The following is a 21,490-nucleotide window of genomic DNA, read 5'->3' on the forward strand; positions in this document are numbered from 1 at the left end:
TTGTATTTTTATACATAATGCATTTACCTTAAGATTATTTCATATGTTTATATTTATATAATTTATAAGAACTTTAATCATATGGTATTCTCTATCTATATTTTATGATTTTATATTTATAATTTATCTTATGATAAAGTGATTTATACATGTATAATATGTATTATTATGTACTGAGCCGAACAAAAGATTTACTTAACTATGAAGATAAATGAATATCGGTTTTGCAAAAAAATACACAAACCAATAATGATGTCACATTTTTTTATTTTAAAAATTAACCGTACAATATTTTGTAATTCCGATTGTTTTTTTTAAATACAACATTTTCAAATCAGATGGTTCAGTTAATTTATGGTAAAAAGAAAAAAAATCAATAAAATACACTTAGCTGAAGGTTAATTGCTTTGAAAATTGTTGATAAGGTTGTAGTAGGAGTATGTCGCATTTATGGTCTGAAATTAAATAAGCAATTATGAAAAATTTAATTACGTAACATAAAATTACAGTATTTAATACTACACGAATAGTAAAATCACTCATTAAAAAAAACGAAACAATGAAATATTACTTCCTCTGGCCATAATTCTCAATAAACAATTTCAGTATATGAGTGTATTCAATGGAATACAGGTCTAATAATTTGTTGCAAAGGATTTTGATTATTGTGCTGTTAAATTATTGATAACAACAAAATTATGATAATTAATAAGAAGGAGAAAATATACATTTTTTACCGAATTTTGAGGAAGGTAGTATTTACTTTTGGTCGCACGTTGGGATTGGGGATGGAAATTAATCTTCTTTACATTTTCAGGAATGAGTAGTACGAAAATACAATTCACCTAAAATGTAATTTCTTTATAACATACGAGTAAAATATATAAATATATATATATTTATACACATGTAATAAATAGGCTTATGTATAAAGTTTGTGGTTCAAAAATCACCAAAACTACTACATAAATTTCATTGAAGTTTATATATGTTTTAGTAGTGTATCTAAAGTTGTGCATGTGAGAATTTAATGAGGACTGGTTGAGTCCTTCTTGAGTTACGCTTAACTGTTCCAAAAGATTTGAAAATTTTACTTGATCAATTTCATTTAAATTTACATATTCTATAGTAGTATATCTGAAATTGTGCATATAAAAATTTTATGAAGATTGGTTGAGTCGTTTAGTGTTAAGCTTAATTTAAGGTCGACAACAGATAACATTACTTCATTTTAAAATTATGTTGATTGTGTAATGGTGTATTTTTCATACGCGTTTTTGCAGTGAATCACAATGGTAAGAAGACTTGATGCTTGTAAATAGGGTTTACTCGTTAATCGAACGTATATAATGCGTTGTACTCTGAAAATCAGTGCGTTTGTGACTGCGAAATAGTGAAGGCGTCGGAAACGAAAGGTCACTCTTCTTGCACAAAATTACGCAAGAGTTTTTTTATTTTCGTTTCACCATATGCACAGATCTATTGTCTGTTTAAAAGTAAATTTACCTTATAGACTACAACTAAAAACAAATACAATAGTATTCTCTGTAATATTAAAAGTAACTGAATCTGGATAAAAAATATCTGAACCAGTTACTTTTTTAGATTTCGAGTCACATAATTAGTGTTTAATTAATAATGTAATATCGCTATATTAATATACCAAAGTATAAAAAAGGTGTACTAAAGTATACAAAATATTTGGGAAAGTGATATTATCTTTATCTTTCTTTGGAAGTACGGGAGTTCGATTCCTTATCAGATTTAGCATTTATCACCTAATATAAAAAATACCTGAGCCATTTATTTGATTAGCTTTTGAATCACAATTGATAAAAAATTAATTTAAGAAATATAGGTATATCAATTTACGAGGATCATTCAATAATTGAATTCATAAATTTTTGTGGAGCTTAAACAGTTTATTTAATAAATGTGACATTTTTCACTTTTCATCATAATCTCCAGCAACATTAATATATACATGGATACCCCATCTCTGAATCAGCTTATCTATCTATGCCTGCTACAAAGAAATCTTTTTCTTGAACTTTGAAGTCATCATTGCCAATAAACGTCTTACTACGTAGCGCTTCCTTTAGTGGATCAAACAAGTGCAAATCCGATGGGGCCAATTCAAGAATGTGTGGGAATTGAAGTAATACTTCCCGATGCAATTTGTCGGTGATTTCTCGAGCTAGCAGATCTGTGTGAGGGTGGTCTTTATCATGAAGCAGAATTATGACTTTTTCTAAGATCCGGGGCGTTTTTCAACGCAGTTGTACAGGGTGTTTATTGTTTGCTGATTTTCTAGAAAATCTACACAAACAGGGGTCTTTTGCATCCCAAAAGATTAAAATAAATCAGCAGATTCCTGTTCATGATCGGGTATGGAGTTTTTCTTAATAGGTGAATTCGTGTATTTCCACTCTATGCTCTGTATCTTTGACTCCAGTTCATAATGGTGAATCTGTAACTCATCACAGGTTAGAATAAAGTGAACGAATAAAGTAACGAGACATAAAGTAACTGATTTGCCAACACAGCTGTTTGTGTCTTTAATTATTGACTGAGCTTGCCAAAGCATTCATGGCAAAGTGTTGATACACACTTTGAACTAAAACTCGGGAACGCGCGAGTTTGATTCCTGATCAGCTTTCGTACTTTTCATGGACTGGAAAAATTAATTTTCCATCATTATCATTAAAAATGAAACTATTAGGTGCTATTTTGTATTATTATTTGCCTTTAATTATTTAAATAATTAATACCATTATTTTAATGGAAGATGAGAGTTTTCTTACGCAAATTTTCGCTCCTTTACATCTACATGATTCATACATGATAATCTTGTCTTCCTTACCCTAGAGCTTTTTTCTGATTAATCAAAATTTAATTCTCACAGAAGGTATAAATACGAATATAAACTGATATTCTAAACATAAATAGGTTTGAATATGCCAGTTTGATTAAATTAAATTATTTTGTGAGACTAAATTAATTTTTAGCATTACAATTCTTGTTTATTTGTATAAATCTATAAAAATTAAATTTTAGAATTTGCCTTTTCCAGCTTACACAGTAGAAAAGGACAAAACATCGAAATGCAAATATATCAAATAAATTCAGTATATATATAAAGATTAATCTTTCTTTATTCTTTTATAATATTTCTTCTGGCTCAATTCAGTGAAATGTAATTAACGATATAATTAGAATAACACATCGGCAAATTCTATATACGTAATTTTTCAGAGCTTCTCAGTAATTATAAAAAAATTTTATGCTCTTGAATTTTTGAAATTTTAATATAAAATAATATCATTTTTGGAACATATATTATTTCATTGATAAAAATGTTTCATATTTTAAACCGGTCGTATATCTGAGTTATGCAGAGTTATTCACGAAGAATATAACAAACTTTCAGACATGTTCTACTATTAAAAATAAAGAAGGAAGTTTATATAAGCGTAGGTTCTGAAACTCTTAGTTAGCGAGTGTCGGCTGGCGAAAGATTTGGCCCTGATTTCTGCACCTTCGGTAAAATTAAGCCAGAATCTAATTCTTGGGTCCCAAATTAAGGGGTTGGTTTAATGATTTTATATGAAATCTAAACTAATAAATTGAAAAACCTAGAACTGTACTTTAAGTAGTTTTCGAAAAATTCGGGGTAAAATACCGAAAATTGAGGTCGAAACTACTTTATGTTTGGCGTAAAATGACTTTGTTAAATGGATAAATTTATGTGCTTATGATAATAAGCACATAAATGTTTTAAACAATACCTTGAATTTCTTATGTTTCTGTGTACTTTATTCATATCACTTTACTGAGAAGTAAATTCTCTACAAGTTTTGCTTAAAATATTTACAAAGCTTTCGACAGTTTTTTAAAAGACCAGAAGTTTGGAAAAATGAATATTCTCTGATCAGTCCAATTTTATCAAACTAGAAAAATTAATTGAGAATTTAAAATTCCATTAGAGTCATAATAGTCTTCCAAAAATATGTATTGTCGACATCTTCAAAACATTTTTAGAGAAAATTATTTTCTGCATAATAAAATAATTAATGTTTGGTTTCCTATCTGAGATGATATCAATCACAGGCAGTTTACAAAAGGGTATCAATTAGGAAAGGAATTAAAATATTTCCTTGAAGAAGAGTGTGACCACTTTTAGAATAATTAACTATTACGATGTTAATTTAAATCCAGTTTTCATGTTAGATGGCGGTGAGCTTTCCCGTATTAACTGCACTATACGCAAAGAAGTGGTTGAATGAATAACTTAAATAGAAATTAAGAGGACGGGTGGTCCATTCTAGTAGTCATCGTACTCTAAAGATTTACCTTCCCTTGATATTTTCCTTTAGGCCTATCTTAAAATGACCGTTTATTCTACTGAAAAACTGATAATCTTCGATTGAAATAATATTCAAGGTACTATAAATTTTTGAAAATATGCAGTAAATATGGTATTAAAAACGGGACTAACACACGGGTTGGTCTAATGTTAACTCGTCGTCAAAATCAGCTGATTTAGAAGTCGAGAGTTCGTAAGTTCAAATCCTGATAAAAGCAATTGGTTTTATATAGATTTGGATACTGGATCGGATACCGGTGTTCTTTTGTGGTTGAGTTTCAATTAACCAGACGTCTTACGAACAGTCGGCCTGAGTCTGTTCAAGACTACACATTAACCGGTAAGTTCACACAAATCTTGATGATTCGCTAATGACTAATGTTGTCGATGCTACTATAAATAAAAATATGGAAAAAAAAATAGCCTATGTTTTCATTAATAATTTCATTTTGAAGAAGATTATTTTGTATTTTATGAGTAAATTTAATTATTCCAAATTATATTGTTATCATTAACACTAGAAAAAAGTCGGGCCTAGGGCCCGCCGCAAATTTTTACATGATTTATGTTTCATTACACATGATTTTATTAAAATGTTTTTTCCAACTGTAACTAAATAACGTTTATGAACTTAGAGTAGCAACAAAAAAAAAACTTTTACAACGAAAAGCTTCAAAATCATGAACCTTTTTAGCTGTTTCTTGAGTTGTGATTTTTTAGCACAACTCTAACCTCAATGTTTTCCTTTTTTATCTACAAAACGCAAATATAATTTTAGATAAATCATTCGTAGAAAGAAGTATAAATATATATAAATATAAATATATATATATATATATATATATATATATATATATATATATATATATATATATATATATATAAGAGTATATATAGAACAAGAAAAATTATATTACCGTAGCATAATTCCTGAGATTCAGCACAAATAATCCATAAGGTTTGATCTCCATTGGTCTATTATTAAAGCTTATCACAATTGATAACATTTTTCTAAACCATTTCGGTTTATTTAACCATTGGCTTCCATACAGAGCTTTTCTTAAATTTTCCCACTGTAAAATAACAACAACAATAATAGTACTAGAATATAAGAGTGCATTATAATTTGAATGATAAAAGTGATAAAAAACTATTGAAATTTATATTTTCATACTATTTATTCATATTATGAAAATATACACAAGTTTATCTTTTAAGATACATCTTGCAGGTGAGATCGGTCTTTCTGTAGACATTCCTGCAGTCTCATAGTGAACCTCTACATGGCTCGAGGCAACATTTCAACTGGAATTTCGGCAATTGCTTGGCCTTTAGTTTTTCAATTGAAGCAGCTCAACTATTATACACTTTGCTTTTAGGTTGACATACCGACAGATCAGAAGACCTGGGAAGGCATGGAATGTCACTATTTCTTGAAATTAAAATGTTGCTAAATAAAAGGCATACAGCAGCCATCGATATTTATTCGGTGTCGATGTTCATCCATCTTGTTAAAAACAAGCTTTGTCAATAATTAGTGGCAATGTCTGTAGTTTGTGCGCAAAAAGATTTTTCAGTACCGCGACGTATCGATCTGATGTGACTAGTTGCGAGGCCATTCTAGTTTTCAAAAAGATACGGGCCTATTATGGCAAACGATGAGACAGCACACCACACGGTAACCTTGTTGCTCTGTAACGAGCTCTAGTATAGGTGTGAAGGATTTTCATACATCCAAATATGAAAATTTTGTTTATTAAAATATCCATTAAGGTGCAAACGGGCTTGTTAATAAAGTAGACAGTTGTTCGTTTTACCTTTACAACCATTCGTTCGTAGAATTGATGACGAATTATGTGATCGTACAGTTTCAGTTCCTGAACGATCTACAACTTATACGGATGGTTACTAAGTCTTGGAAGAGTATTCTTCGAACACATGAACTAAGCAATTTTAGGATCACCGAATGAAGACCAATTGAACATCTGGGCTTCTTCTGACAGCAGCTCGAATGAAATTTACTAGCGTACGAGCGGTCCCAACATCACTTGGAGGTTTCTTTTCTTTGTAGAATCTGTTTTCTTAAAATGATATATCCGTGTGATAACTGCAAGTACTGACGGTATATGATCACAGCGTTGTAAATTAAACTTGCGGAGAAAGTTTCTACGCGCAACCTCCTGTCACTATTTCTATAAAAAGCTTTGATGCCAAAAACACTTCGCGCAGCACTCTATGAAAGTACAAGTACCTATGAAAGCTAAATGGAAAGCAGGCATTAACTGGCTTCAATAAGTTATTCAATGCTTACACAACTTGTCCAGGGATGCCAACACAAATTTAAAAATGTCCCGTTTCCCTAAACCACACTGTAATCGGGTAATTTCTCATGCCATGCAATATTGAGGTTGGGCAAGGTTGTTTCTTTAGGAATTCCTATTCTCCTGTGGCTTAAGAAGCACAAGTTCTGTTTTCCCTTATAAAATAGAATGTTATTATTTTTAGAAATTTTGACTCTAGCTTTTATAGTAAGAGATTTTTATGATTTTCATTTAACATACCTCAATATTGATCCTTTCACCACTTACATCATATATGTAATTAAGATAAAATAAAAGGATACACGTAGTTGCTTCGGCTGACTGAGATATGATATCTTTTTTCTAGAGAAAAAATGAAAACAAATATAATTTCTTGTTGCTATGTATAAAGAAACAATTTTTCAGTTTTTCTACTGGTGAAATACTTTTTTTAAGTTACTTACCAGCAGCAATAACAAATATACGAGGGTAAGAATTATTATCAGCAATTTAGTTATATTTTTGTTTATTTTGGTAGTACTGTCGTGTTGCGTAGATGACGCATACATGGTTTAATTGTTGTTATGTCTGTGCCGGTTTGATGGTGCTAGGTTAGTTCCATTATCGCTGCCCTACTGTTAACCATGGCTGCTCCGCTTTCTGTTTGCACCAAAGAAGAGCAACGTTCAGTGATCCGTTTTTTGTGGTCGGAAGGTGTATCAGGGGCCGAAATTCATCGAAGACTTTCGGTACAGTACGGGAACAGTGTGTTGCCGTAACGGAGTGTCTACGATTGGACTGAAAAATTAAAAAATGGTCGCACAAGTGTTACGCACGATGAAGGAACCGAACGACCGTTTACCGCCACAAATGAGGAAAACATTGAGCGTGCACGTGACATGGTTTTCTTAGACAGACGAATAACTATTGATGAAGTCGCATATCGTCTGCTAATTAGTCACGGTTCTGCCTACGAAATCATCCACAACAGACTTAGGTTTCATAAAGTCTGTGCAAGATGGGTCCCAAAACAACTAACACAGTTGCATAAACAAACGCTCTTGGACATCTGCCGAAAACATTTGGATTGCTATGGTAACGAACCAGACATCTTCTTAGACAGAATCATCACTCCTGATGAAACATGGATCCATCATTACGAGCCGGAGAGTAAACGGCAGAGTATGGAATGGAAACATCCAAATTTGCAAAAAAGGTTCAAGACTCAACCGTCTGCAGAAAAACTGATGGTTACGGTTTTTTGGGACTCACAAGGCCCAGTACTGGAAAATTATGAGGAAAGGGGCACGGCAATAAACAGTGCGCGTTACAGTGAGATGCTTACTGCCAAGCTAAAGTCTGCAATTCGAAGCAAACGCCGAGGACTGCTCTCATAAGGTGTTGTGTTGTTGCACGACAATGCCCGTCCTTATACTGCTGCCCGCACTGCTGAAACGCTCCAGAAACTCAACTTTGAAGTACTGGCTCAAACTCCGTATAGTACTGATCTTGTCCGTTCTCACTACCACTTGTTTGGTCCACTCAAAGAGGCATTAAGGGGCTGTCGATTTACCTCGGATGAAACAGTGAAAGAAGTGGTGCATTCCTGGTTCGCAGTTCAACCGAAAACCTTTTTTTATAAGAGCATCAGGAAGCTTGTGAAACGATGGACCAAGTGCGTTGAAATGCAAGGGGACTATGTTGAAAAATGATGTACACGTAAGTTTCCTATTTGTATTGCAATAAAATTTATAACTACATTGCGGATAATAATTGACTTACCCTCGTATTTCAAGAAATGCACTGCACTTCATTGAAGGCCCAAAAAAGATTGTTAAAGAGAACTTTTAAGAAGCAAAACGTGAATTAATTCGAAACTAAGGATAATTTCATTAAAATGGATTGTCAGAAGATTTGGTTATAGCATGATTCAATAAGCTTTTCAATTCAGATGGGATAAATGGAATACATATGTCTGACAGGATTACATTATATAATTTAGAAATATTTAAACTTTACTAGTATTATGACAAGAAAAGATAAGCGTTTCCTTTGCAACAACAAAAAAGTAAACATCTTTAAGAGGAGAGGAAAAAACTAAATCGAAGACCTGACGGTGATTCCCGGAGGCTAAACAGGGGAAAAACTGCAGTACCAAATAAACAGTAATTAAAGGACTAAAAGTACATTATCCGAAAAATAAAAGAGAATAAAAACGAAAAAATTCAATACGAAACGAATTACGTTCCTTTAAATCTTTTTTTTTTTTTTTTAATGAATTCAATACGATATTTATAAATTTCAATAAAATAGGCAAAAAAAAAAAGATTGAAATGCATTCACTTAGAATTCGGTGATAAAATATTTTATTATTTTTTAAAGGATAGATTAATGAAATAAGAAAATAAAACAGGAAGGAAAATAAGTTTCACTTGAATACAGCCGATTTAAAAAAATATTTTAACTGCAGATTTTAGATTTTTTATGCGGTTGAAAAGTGTTCTTACAGATTTGCTGGTAACAGAATGTATCTTATGTTATAACTAAAATTAATATTTTAACTAAAAAAAAAAATACAAATAAAAATACGAAAAACATGCATTTCAAAATACTACGAAATCATAAACAATAGTAAAAATATATCGGGCATCCAACAAAAGCTAAAGATTACTCACAACTTTCAAAGTTAACAATAAAAAGTGTTTGCAAAATGTGATTTGGCTATAGCACCCTATGTATTTTTTTTACGTTTGATTACATCAAAACAAAATGAAAAGTAAAAATATGTAAACGAAAACAAGCATAGTTCATAGAAATAAATAACTATTAAACGTAATCTTTTATACAGTATTTAAAGTAAATTTTATTTACAATTATTTTTTTAATCTTGAATAAACATGAAATTTTCAATTTGAATAAATAATTTTTACTCTCCTGGCTACATCTCTGTCGTTGATGAAACAGTAAAGCTAAAAAAATGCTAAGTACAATGGGAAAAAGTACAAAATTTTTTTCGAAATATTTTGCAAATATTGTTGTTTAAATATTTTCTAAGTCCAAAAATCATTAAAAAATTCTGTCAACACATTTGTAGGGGTTTCCCGTCACGCCTCCTTTTTTCTGATGCTCGGCTTACACACACAACTTCATTTAAAATATTTATCACTTTATTTAAATACAATATTTATTTAATTCAATGATTCTAACTAAAACGCGCGCGCATACCATATTTCATTCGAGCGGGTGCGGCGGTACTAGCGGCCACGTTGAATACGAGTACCTTTTTATACTTTATATATTATTAAAATTTTTAATTCTATCGCTAACCTGCGACGTTACAACATAGCAAGCGAATACAACAGCTGTACGTCAGTACTACACTAGTGCTCGTTGTGGTGAGAAGGGGTACTATTGAGACAGTATACCCACTTAGCCGCTAGTTTTTTTAGGTAGTTTTTTGGAGTGGAGGTGCGATTTTGCAAAAGATTTTTTCGAAATATTATCTTTTAATTGCAGGTCTTGTTTTTCTTAGTCACATTTGTGCCTAAGAAAAAATAAGACCTTAGGTGAAATCTCGAAATAGTGACGGTGACTTTGTTGCACAGCCTCACCCCCTTGACCTTTTAAGTTGAAAATTTAATGGCATCAATGCCTAAAAGTAATAGTAAAAGTTACAGAACTTTCCGGAAAATGTATTTACTTATACTAATGTCGGCCAACATATTAATTATTATCTTTGGACTGGCTCAATAAAACTTTTTTAAAATGACCCAAACCATTCTATATGTGGGAAAATGGTGGTATTAAATTTTGGGAAAAATTAATGTAGGAGGAGGAGGTGTCATTTTTACCTTTTTAATTTATTTTTGTGTAGTGGTGGTAGAAAATTGAGTTTTAGTACAATGAAAGTATTTAGAAAAGTTTTTAAGATTCCAAAGTTTTCAGTCATTCGTATTTAAGGATAAGGGGTTATTCAAAAATAGTATAAACAATCTATGTCTCTTCGTTATTCCGCTATCCAAAAATGTTGAAGTTCCTGATTTTCGACCCCATCCAATAAGGAAAATCACTCCACTTTTCTTTTTTTTTTTTTGGTTAGTAAGCAGTATTATTTTAGGTTTGTTGAATAACATAGCACCAAACTGGGTCGGCTTAATCAAGTAAATAGTTGCTTAAGTAAGTAAACTTTTTCTCTCCAAAAAGCAAGTGGGCTAAATGGGACCCATTGTTATTTTATACCTTAATTTTCAAGATTGAAAACTTAGGTGTATTTAATGGTAATGTGGGTAATGTAGGACTTTTTTTTTAAAAATGTAGATCCCATGAGAAAAATTAATCTTTTTAAATTTTTTTACTTTATTATGATTTTTTTTTTGGATTTGTACTAATAATTAAGTTATGAAAATTTAACAACCCTATCGCATATTTGAAATAAAAAACTGTCAAGGAGAGAGCCGGGAAAGTTATGCAACCCTTGGGAGGGGTTTTGTAAGAATTGTGTTTAAGTTTCATTTTAGGCTGTAAAAAAATATTTGTTAAAATAACCTGAATTTCTTGAACAATAAGTTATACGATTTAAATTCTCGTATTTTAAATTTAAAAAGTATAATTTTTTTTCAGTTTCTATTAAAACATTTCAGGCCACTTTTTTGTCATTGTTTACATAGAATTGCTTGTTTATTTATTATTATTACGATCGAGAATATTGTTGAAAAATATCGGAAATTGATTTTTTGGGTAGAGAATAAGAAAATTACCATTTACATAATTACGTTATATTAAATTTTGCTATTTATATTAAGGCTAAGTATTATATGAATCACAAAAGAAATGTCTTTTTTATCTGTCGATATTTTACACTTTCCATTTTTTTACTTTTAATGTTTTTTTCTATTACGTAGAAAAGTTAATTTTGTAACTGTTAATTAATTATTTTTAATACAATTAAGTATCTAGAATCTATTTCCTCGGAATAACGAACAAATATGATGGGTGAATGTTTTTTAATTGAGTTGTAGGAGAGAAAACTCAACAGCAATTAACTCCTCCGTATTTAATTTATTTTGGCTGGCACATAGTAAAAACTACCGAAATTAATTGTTTTTATCGTGTGAAAAAGTGCCATCCCTGACCGGGATTCGAACCCAGAATCTCCAGATAAAAGGAAGAGGACTACCATTCCGGCACACAAATCGGCCCGAACCATAATAATAGATTTGTTGAATAATTATTCATTAATAATTAGATTCTACTTCTTTTAAACAAATATTAATAAAATGTTCTTTGATGCAATCTGAAATATTTCGATTTGATTCAGTTAATGAAATAAAATATCTCTACTTGACGTAAAAGTGTGGATGTGGCAAAGAATTAAAGTAAAACATTATAAATTTAATTTCTATATACCTTTACAATTAAGTAAATAGACGTACAACAAACTAAAGCAGGAATAGCTTTAAATATTATTGATATAGCTTGAATACCGTTTTCAATGATATGAAGTTTCCTGAAAACAAAACGCATATTTTATCAGATAATACTGCAATTGAAAGTAACAAATTATTTTTTAATATTTTAATTACTAAAATTTCTAATGCATTGAAATTTGTCGATTTCTACACGAAATTAATAATATACACGATTTAAAAATTAGATTACCTTTTCAAAGAATTGTCATTTAATTTCTTCTTCTTTTTATTTTTAGAATATACCGTTTGTTCTCCAATATTTTCATATTTATATATAATTCTTATAGGTATAAACACATTATACTGTATACAATATGCCTACATTATACTGCATACCGTATACGGGGTCCCCCTGAAACTTTACCGTTGAGGTATTTGCTAAAATAATAGCATCGCATGTCAGCATTACTAGGTAGTATGAGGAATGAAATGGTTACTCTAATGTTTTATCGTAACTGACACCAGGCCCGTGACTTCAACGGCGGTTTGGGTGTGGCACTTTAGACGGTTGTGTTCCTATTGCTCGTGACGTGTGTGTGTGTGTGTGTGTGTTACGTCAAGGTCACACTATAGATAGTCGTTGTTTGTGTTTGATAGTTTTCCTGTTCAAACATGTTCGAGGACGACCGGATGCGTAGGCATTGCAGGAGGGGATACGAAGCCTTTTATGGATGGAGGGGGTACGTCTTAGTTAGTTTCTTCATTCCGTCACTGCCGCTGGACTTGAATGCATACTACAAATATCATCGTCGTTGTCATCACCATATACGCCAATATGTCGCAAACATTTATTCAGAAGATTAATGCAAAGACCTCACCAAGCCAACTCACTCAGGTCACAAGTGTTGGTGAATTAATTATCGAGAAGAAATACGACACTGTATCAATGAATCGATGGACTCTCGATACCCCCCCCCCCCCCCACGAGGGGAGAAGATCCCACCTCGTAGCGTGTCCGGTAGCTACACCTCCCCCTCCGTTCCTAGCCAGTAGTGGCTTTAACGGAGGACATCTTCTCGCCCTCAAACTGATTGTGCCACACAGCTTTCAGTTCAGGCCCCGCAGAGATGCCACCGATGCAGATGCCCCCAGGGATATCTACATCGGTAAAAATTCACCCCGAGATAGATTTACGTGTTTATGCCTTCAGAATGAAGACAACGGACACCTGCAGCTACCACGTCACCCTCAGGAACTAAGCTAGAAACCTAACCGCGGAACGAAGACCCCGCGCCTAGATCCAACTATTAAAGAGCCACTTTCTGAATGTCTCAGATCCGTACTAACAACCTCAACAATAAACTTTCCCACTAAAGCTTTGTACATCGAGATTTAGACCTAATTCCCTTAAGAACCCCGCTTAATACTCAAAATGAGTTTCTATTTGACTCCGTTCCGGTCTGCCAGGGAGAAGAGAATTAACGCCTACTCCCGCACAGCGCCATCACGGAGTCCCGCGTGACATCACCATCTTTCGCAGACCGCCGCCAAGACTCCCTTGCATACCACCAAAGCAGTACCCAGAGAAGCCCCGCCGACAGTGTCATTAGCTCATTAGTGCCCCCGTCGGAGCGCGACCGCACCCACCGGGCAAGAATAATCCCGCCCGCCGACAACGGCCGCAACTCCGCCGACAGCCTGATTAAATGCATACCCCCAATACATCTAACCCAGGCACGCTGCCTTAAGCGCCTACCTTCGGCCAGTCAACTGCCCAGGCGGTCCCTAGCCACCCAGGTTCCTACTAGATCCCTTCGGCAGCCCTGTTCAGGGCGAGGAAGCGAAGGAAGCCAGCAACTATTGTCCACTCTCTACGAGTCCTCCAGTTGACTCGTAGATCCAAAATAGAGTTTACTCTCTCGAGTTCCCTAGCAACTCTGGTACGTTCAGCTTCGTACCGGGGACATATGTGAAGGACATGGTCCACGGTGTCATCGACCCTACAGTCCGGACAGAAGCCGGAATCAACCAACCTAAACTTTGCCAATTTATCCCTAAAGGCACCATGTCCTGAGAGGAACTGAGTGATATGCCGATTGGGGGATACCCAGCTAATCGCTCGCAACTCTCTAACATCGGGAAATATACCATGCGTATAACGACCTGTCAAAGAAGTGTTCCACCTATCTTGCCAAGAGTCGAAACCTTGGTCTTCGATCTCACGCATACGCCCAGCAATAAGAAGACCTCCCTTCTTTGGAACATATCGCTGGCTACGTTCTGTAGCCGAAATATCCACAGGTTTGATGCCCGCGATCACAGTTACTGCCTCTCGCGAGACAGTTCTGTAACCACCGACAACCGCTAACAAAAGAAGACGCTGGGCTCGTAAAAGAATGTCCCTATAACATTGGTACCGCAAACGATGAGCCCAGACGGGCGCAGCGTACAACATAATGGCCTCACAAACGCCTTTATAAAGAATCCGCATGGTACGGAAATTCAACCCCCAATCGGGATGGACCACTCTACGGACGCCGAAGAAAGCATCAACTGCCTTCTTCGCCACATACTTAAGGTGCTCCTTGAAGAGAAGCCTCTCATCAAGGATAAAACCCAGATATCTCTGAAGGGTGACATACCTAATTGAACGACCGTCCATCACAATCCGCGGATGGCGAGTTGCAGCTAAACGGCCCTTCAAAAACATCATAGTGGTTTTCTCCGCACTGAAAACCATCTTATGCTGAAGATTCCACAACCGCAAAACCCTACATGCCTGTGCCGCTCTGAGCTCGATCTCAGCACACGAACTACCTTCAACCAGCAGCAGCCCATCGTCGGCATAAGCCACGACGCGAGAGCCACCAGGCAAGCGCAGCCGCATGAGAGAGTCAAACTCGATGGTCCAGACGAGTGGACCTAATACACTGCCCTGTGGACATCCTTTTGACAGGGTCTTTCCTACTTGCGAACTGCCGTCACGAAGGACAACAGTTCTGTCGCTGAAATAACTCGAGAGAGTCCTAATTTCTTCGTGCGTGCAACCACGCTTCTGCAATTGAAACAAAGCAGAGGGCCACCACAAGTTATTAAATGCCCCGGATATGTCCAAAAAGACACCGAGTACATACTTGCACTCACTGCCTGAAGCCAGATCCAGGGTCCTAACAATCGCATCCTCTGTACTCTTACCGGGTCTAAAACCATACTGGTCGTCCATCAGGATGTGATTCAAAGTAAGCCTACTATTAATGCGGAGGTAAAGTACCTTCTCGAAGAGTTTTCCAACAACTGGTAAGAGCGTCAGAGGACGGTAAGAAGAACTAACGGTGGGGTCCTTGTCGCCACCCTTGAACAACAGCTTCAAGATTCCACGCTTCCAGCAAGCCGGGAAATACCCGGCAAACAAACACCTATTGAATACCCTAGTCAACGGGCCAAGAATTACAGGCAGGGTGCGAACAAGGAGCTCCACCGTGATACCATCATATCCGGGGGCTTTGTTCCTAGCAAGGCTACAGATTACCTGGCGGACTTCCGCCTCATTAATCTCCAAAGACATAGAGTCCGTATTGAAATTTACAACCGCCGCTCGAACTCTCCGGTGATACGAGGTCTCACCAACCTCGGTATCATCGGGGAGCAGATCGTCCATCAGAAGAGATAGAACACGATCTTTCTCAACAACAACGCCGTCCTGGGTCGAGAGAGCCGACAGAAGGCTGTCCTTTTTACGTTTTTGACCAAGCGCACGATAAACAACACCCCAAGGGTCCTTATTCCCTTGCTCTTGGACAAAAGAGCGCCAGGAATCTCGTTTAGAAGTCCTAATTCTATGAAAATACTCGTTCCTTTTCTGACGATACTCCGCAAACAAGGCCTCGCGCCGGTCAGGATCACGCGCACGCTGTGCGGCTCTCCTGAGTCGGCCCACGGCCTGCTTTATCGCAGTCAAGTCCCGAGACCACCAACCAGCTACTCTCTCTCGACCCGTACTACGAGGGATTGAGAGTTCTGCGGCTTCAACCACCGCAGAGGAGAAATTCTCTGCCAGGTTATCTAGAGGGACCTCGTCCAGGGTACGAGTGAACACCCGCATCCTGGCCGCAAGAATGTTTGAAAACTTGGGCCAATCCGTCCCCCTGTGCAAGAAGCGCCCCTGCTGAACAGGGACGTCCGCCCTAAAGACATCGCGCAGCCCACCTAACCACTCAAAAACTATGAGCCGATGGTCGCTTTCGCAATCATCGACTACAGACCAGTTCTGAATCCTACCTGGGATATCCTTGCCTATGGTAACATCAATGTTGGTACCAAGGAAGGTCCTCCGCAATCCCACCGCGCCGGCGAAGGTTGCCGACTTGCCGGCGACATTGAACACCTCAAAACGATGCTGCGCGATGAAGCCTTCTAGCAATTCTCCGCCGTCGTCTGTGATCCCACTGTGGCAAAGAAGCGATTTGGCATTCGCATCAACTCCCATAAGAATAGGACGACCCGCTACCAGCCTGATGGGATTCTATCCCATCTTTCCAAATGTAATTCAGTGGGATCTCAGTACTGAAAGTACGAACTAACAACAACTAGGTCGAAACCATCCACAGCAAGCTTAACAACGACATGATGCGTGTCAGAGGCCTGCCGTATAAAGATACTATCAATAGACTTCCTGCACAGAATGGGGGATTTACTATCACCTACATGGAACTTATTCCAGCCTGAAAAACCAGGCAGGTCACCCTTGACAACATACGGGTGTTGAAGAAGTAAAACATCGAGGCTCCGTTTTTCATCGACGTTACCTAACTCGACTTGGACCGTATAGGCATCCTGGGCATTGAGTTGACCGAACCTAACCATCGAGCGAGTTGAAGTAGACCTCAACCGCTATTAAATAACTACCACACTCCCTACTGTTGATGGAGTGCCTATGATTTCTGCGTAACCGCTTGCAGTTAACGCAGACCGGAGCCTCCTTCTTTTGCGGACAATCATCACGCTTGTGGCCCTCCTCACCACAATGAGCGCAGACCGACGCATATTTACAGAATTTGGCCCTATGGCCGAACCTACAACATTTAAAGCACCTCTGCACATCAAGGTATTCCTTGACGCGGCAAGAGGCAAAATCGACGAAGACCCTACCCTCGGAAAAAACTTCTGGTGGAGACCTAATTCGAAAACTCCGTGATACCGAGGGGCATCACGCTTTCCAGTCTTAAAGACTAACCTACACTGCTCTTTGAACGTGGCCGCATCCAAATCAGTATTCTGCTCTCGAATGAGAGACAGAACTTCCTCATCTGAGAGACCCCGCTCGATGTCATATATAATGACTCGGGGCTTTCTCAATCGCTTGGGGTCCACCTTGACCTCAAGCTTCTGCACCGCTGGAGAGTCCTTGATGACTTGGACCGTCTCCTTGTTATCCGGAACGACGACTAAACCCTTGCTGGTCTCCCTTACATCTCGAATCCTAAGCCGATTCCGGTCGCCACGAAGGGCTTCTCGGAAATCGCGCTTCAATTCCTGACTGGTGGTCTTGGAGCCCTCCGCCTTGTTAACAAAAAGTACCTCCGGCTTCTTCACCGCTTTGCTGGCCTCTCGTTTGGTCTTCAGGACTTCAGCGTCGCGCCTGGGCTGCGCTGGGGCCTGAATAACCACCTTGGGAGCCTTAACCTCTTGGGGCTTGGAGGCCAAGGCCTCGAAACCCTCGCTTACCGCCACAAAAGCTTCCCTCAGCTTACCTAGCTGGGGGAGAATTGTCTTCCTCGCACCCGAGCTGACTCCGCCGGGAAGAGAAAGAAAATCTACCAAGTAGTCCAGGTCCTCCTGGACTACCTTCAACAGCAGGGCAGAACTACCAGGTCTGCCCTTTGAATTCTTAAAAGCCTCTACTACAGGGGAGGACCGCACCTGGGTGGGTGCCCCTGTGTCCATCGCGTCGCTTACCTCGTCCTCTGAGGAGCTAGTCGACGGCACCGGCGCTGGTTTCCTCTTCCGCCTGGACTTCTTTACAACTTGGAACTCCGACATGGCCGAAGATTCCCTAACGTAATTGGATGCTGACGAAATTCTCGCTGTCTCCTATAAACTGGTTTGGGCAAGCCCACGATGTGACGACTGCCCGCAGCGAGTACGGGCAGCTGGAGACCCTTACGTTCTCCTGTCACGCTACGTACCTCTTCGCCGCTACTGGAACGATTGATTGATGCACTAGACGTACAACAGTGAACCATTTCAACTACCCCGGTGAAATGAGTCGTCCAAAATTTTAGGATGTTAATTACGGGTCAGAATTAATGATTTGATATAGTTTCTGACCCGAAAAATCAAATAAAACAGATCAGAATCGTAACTTTCGTAGGTCTTGAGAAATCTGGGGTGAAAACCAATAAATTGGGGTAAAAAACTCGGTTCTGTTGGTTTGACATACAATAAAATTTGCTAAATTGTTAATAGACAAATACAATTTTTATGTAATGCTTGTAGAGAATTCTGGACAAAATGGTATAAGTTGAATTATACAAAGAAAAGGTTTGATAAGTTGGAATTTTATTCAGAATATAATATAATTTAATCGGATGTAGGAAAATAATGGTTATCGAGGGTAAAAGAGTTTGATGTGTGTGTGTGTGTAACAAAATAAAAATAAAAAATATAATAAAGTAAATCCTGTTTTTTATTTTTAGTTTTGGGAAACTACTCAATCCCTTAAATTTAGTTTTACAAGATTTAAAAAAATATTTTTTTACTTCACCTTTTTTTTTATAAATTAGGGATTTTTATATAGTGAGTTCTACATCCATAAAAGTAAGAGTTACATACATTTTTATAATATTTACTGTTTCAGCCTTTGAAAGTAGATTTTTTTAAAATTATTTTTTCTTGAATGAGATTTATTAAATTGGGCACAATTATGAAATTTTAACCAAAATTAGGGGTAATAATTCCCTTTACCTTTAAAATAAGACAATTTAATGGCTATTCGTAAAGTTATCTAACTTTTTACTCTTTCAACTTCTTGACCTAATGAAAAGTAGCTTTTTTACTTGCTTGTTCAAAATAAGTGAAGTATTGTAATCGCGAAAAATTTCGGTTTTTAGATTTAAACGGAAATATCCATTTTGACCATCCCTGAATCCATTTTGAGTAGTTTCAGCGTGACGTCTGTACTTACGTATGTATAACTCAATAAAACTCATAACTCAAAAACAATTAGCCGTAGAATGTTGAAATTTTGGATTTAGAACTGTTGTAACATTTAATTGTGCACCTTTCCTTTTAATTGCAATCGACTGGACCAAAAGTGTCCAAAAAAGCACAAAATCCAAGTTATTAGTGAAATAAAATTTTATGAACTTTCCATTTTAATTAAAAATTTTTTACAGAAGCTAATAATTATTAGTAAATCACTATATTCAAATAAAAAGAAAAAAATTAAACAAAATATATGTATATGAAGTCGGACTCGAGCCGATGTTTCCGTAGTTACGGATCAGACATGTTCTCACTTGCGCCACATAACTACTTGAGCGACGTGAAACAAAATTAATATATAAACTAACCCAAAATGCTGATAAGGACACCACAAAAAAATGTGACACAGGAAGTGTCTACCACAATAAAAATGTGATACAGTGTGGTGTCCACCATAATGTAATTGTATATCTGCCCATTTTATTAAAGAATTGGAGGATCGTATCTCACTTTCAAATGAAATAAGTTTAAATGAAGTGTAGCAAAAAATGTGTGTATAAAATTTCAGAGGCGTACAAGGAAGTCAGGTGATGTCCACATCAAATTTTTAAAAAATGAACCGTATCAAACGGTAATTTTTCACCCTTTTAATATATCGTTTTTAGAAGACAAATTTAAAATTAAATAAAACAAACATTTAATTTTTTTTATATATGTATAACTAAAATATAGTCTTTTGAAATCTTTTTAATTCTATTAAGACTGAATAATTTAGCGCTGAACTTAGTTTGAAGGTGATGAGTAAATAATTTAATGTCGGAATGACAAATTAGTTTTTTAAAATGAAATTTTTCTTTTTAAAGCAATCTAAAGACCAATTAACAGATTCTTATACCGAAAAACGACAAATTCATTGAAATACTTTTAAAGTCATGTACAAGAAAACCACTGATTTTATTTTGGATTTTATTGCTCCTAAAAAAAATATACTTTGATTATTATCTAAATAATCAGTTAGATAATAGTTAGCTATTTAGATAGTACTCTATTTCATATTAGTTGCACTTAACTAAATAAATATCTCAATATTTTAGAGCTATAAATAAATTTTCATTTATCGTAATAATTATTTTACTTTTTAATTTTAATTCTTACCTGTAAATTAATTGATGACATTCAATAATATATATGAGATAATCTTTCAAAAATTTTAATTCCGTTTCTGAATATTCTTGTCTAATACTTTCATCGTATTTACTTTTTGCTGAATTATTATCTTCAACGTAATATTGATAATTCTGTTGATTATTAATTGATTTTATATCTAATTTTAAAGTTACATAATCTAATTCATTTACTGTTAAACAAAGTAACTTTATATCACTTACTACTATTTTCATCGAAAAAAATGGTACAGCAATTATTATGAACGAATAACAAGAGATTAAAGACATACATATTGACTGAAATAAATACCAGAAAATATAAACGTATAATTTTCTAAAATTCGATGGATAATATACCGGAAGAATTAAAGGTAAGTTTTCAATTTCTATGGTATTAAAATCTTCTGCAGTTATTATACTCGAAAACGCACTCATTAAAGTTAAAATATTGACTGCTGTATCATATATTATTACTGACAAACACATTTGTTTATTACTTTTTAAGAATTCTTTGGTAATAGATTTTACTAAATTCTTTCTTTCATCTGTTATTTTGTACGGAAATGTATTTTCAATACCTTGAAAAATTATTGTACAAGCTGCAAAAAATTTTTTCCATGTTACAGCAAACACAATAGTATACATAAAAAATGCCGCGTAAATACTGATTGCGTTTGTCGCTTTGATTACTTTATCCAAATCATTCCAGTAATTTTTGATATACACTATTGAAAATGAGAAAAGTAACATTATTTGGGCATTAAACAGTATAACTTTTGCACTGCATTTTCCATAATTATAAGAATTTAAACCTACCCATTTTAATATAATTTGCATTGTTGTAGAAACATCCATTTTTAATTTTACTCCCTTTAATATTGAGTGGATGAGTGGATCTGAAAAATAAAGTATTGTATAGTGAAATTTTATCTTCTTACTTATATTATTACTGACAACTATTTAAAAAAAAATTAAATAGTAATAAAATATTTTCTTATAAACTAAAATAAATTATAATTCCAGAGATTACAAACGATGTTAATTTGT

General features: G+C 35.4%; 1 protein-coding gene across 1 annotated transcript; it reads right to left on the reverse strand.

Annotated features, from left to right (window-relative positions):
* Positions 1–287: 287 nt before the first annotated feature.
* LOC142317525 (uncharacterized) lies at positions 288–21,263 on the reverse strand. Its single transcript, XM_075354086.1, has 6 exons — positions 21,260–21,263; positions 20,433–20,634; positions 12,073–12,172; positions 6,928–7,029; positions 5,284–5,439; positions 288–455 (listed from the first exon to the last, which is right to left on the reverse strand). The coding sequence occupies exons 1-6, from the start codon at positions 21,261–21,263 to the stop codon at positions 399–401; spliced, it is 621 nt and encodes a 206-aa protein (XP_075210201.1). The 3' UTR covers positions 288–398.
* Between the last annotated feature and the right edge of the window lie 227 nt (positions 21,264–21,490).

Source organism: Lycorma delicatula, chromosome 1, assembly GCF_047948215.1.
Source record: "Lycorma delicatula isolate Av1 chromosome 1, ASM4794821v1, whole genome shotgun sequence".
Classification (NCBI taxonomy): domain Eukaryota; kingdom Metazoa; phylum Arthropoda; class Insecta; order Hemiptera; family Fulgoridae; genus Lycorma; species Lycorma delicatula.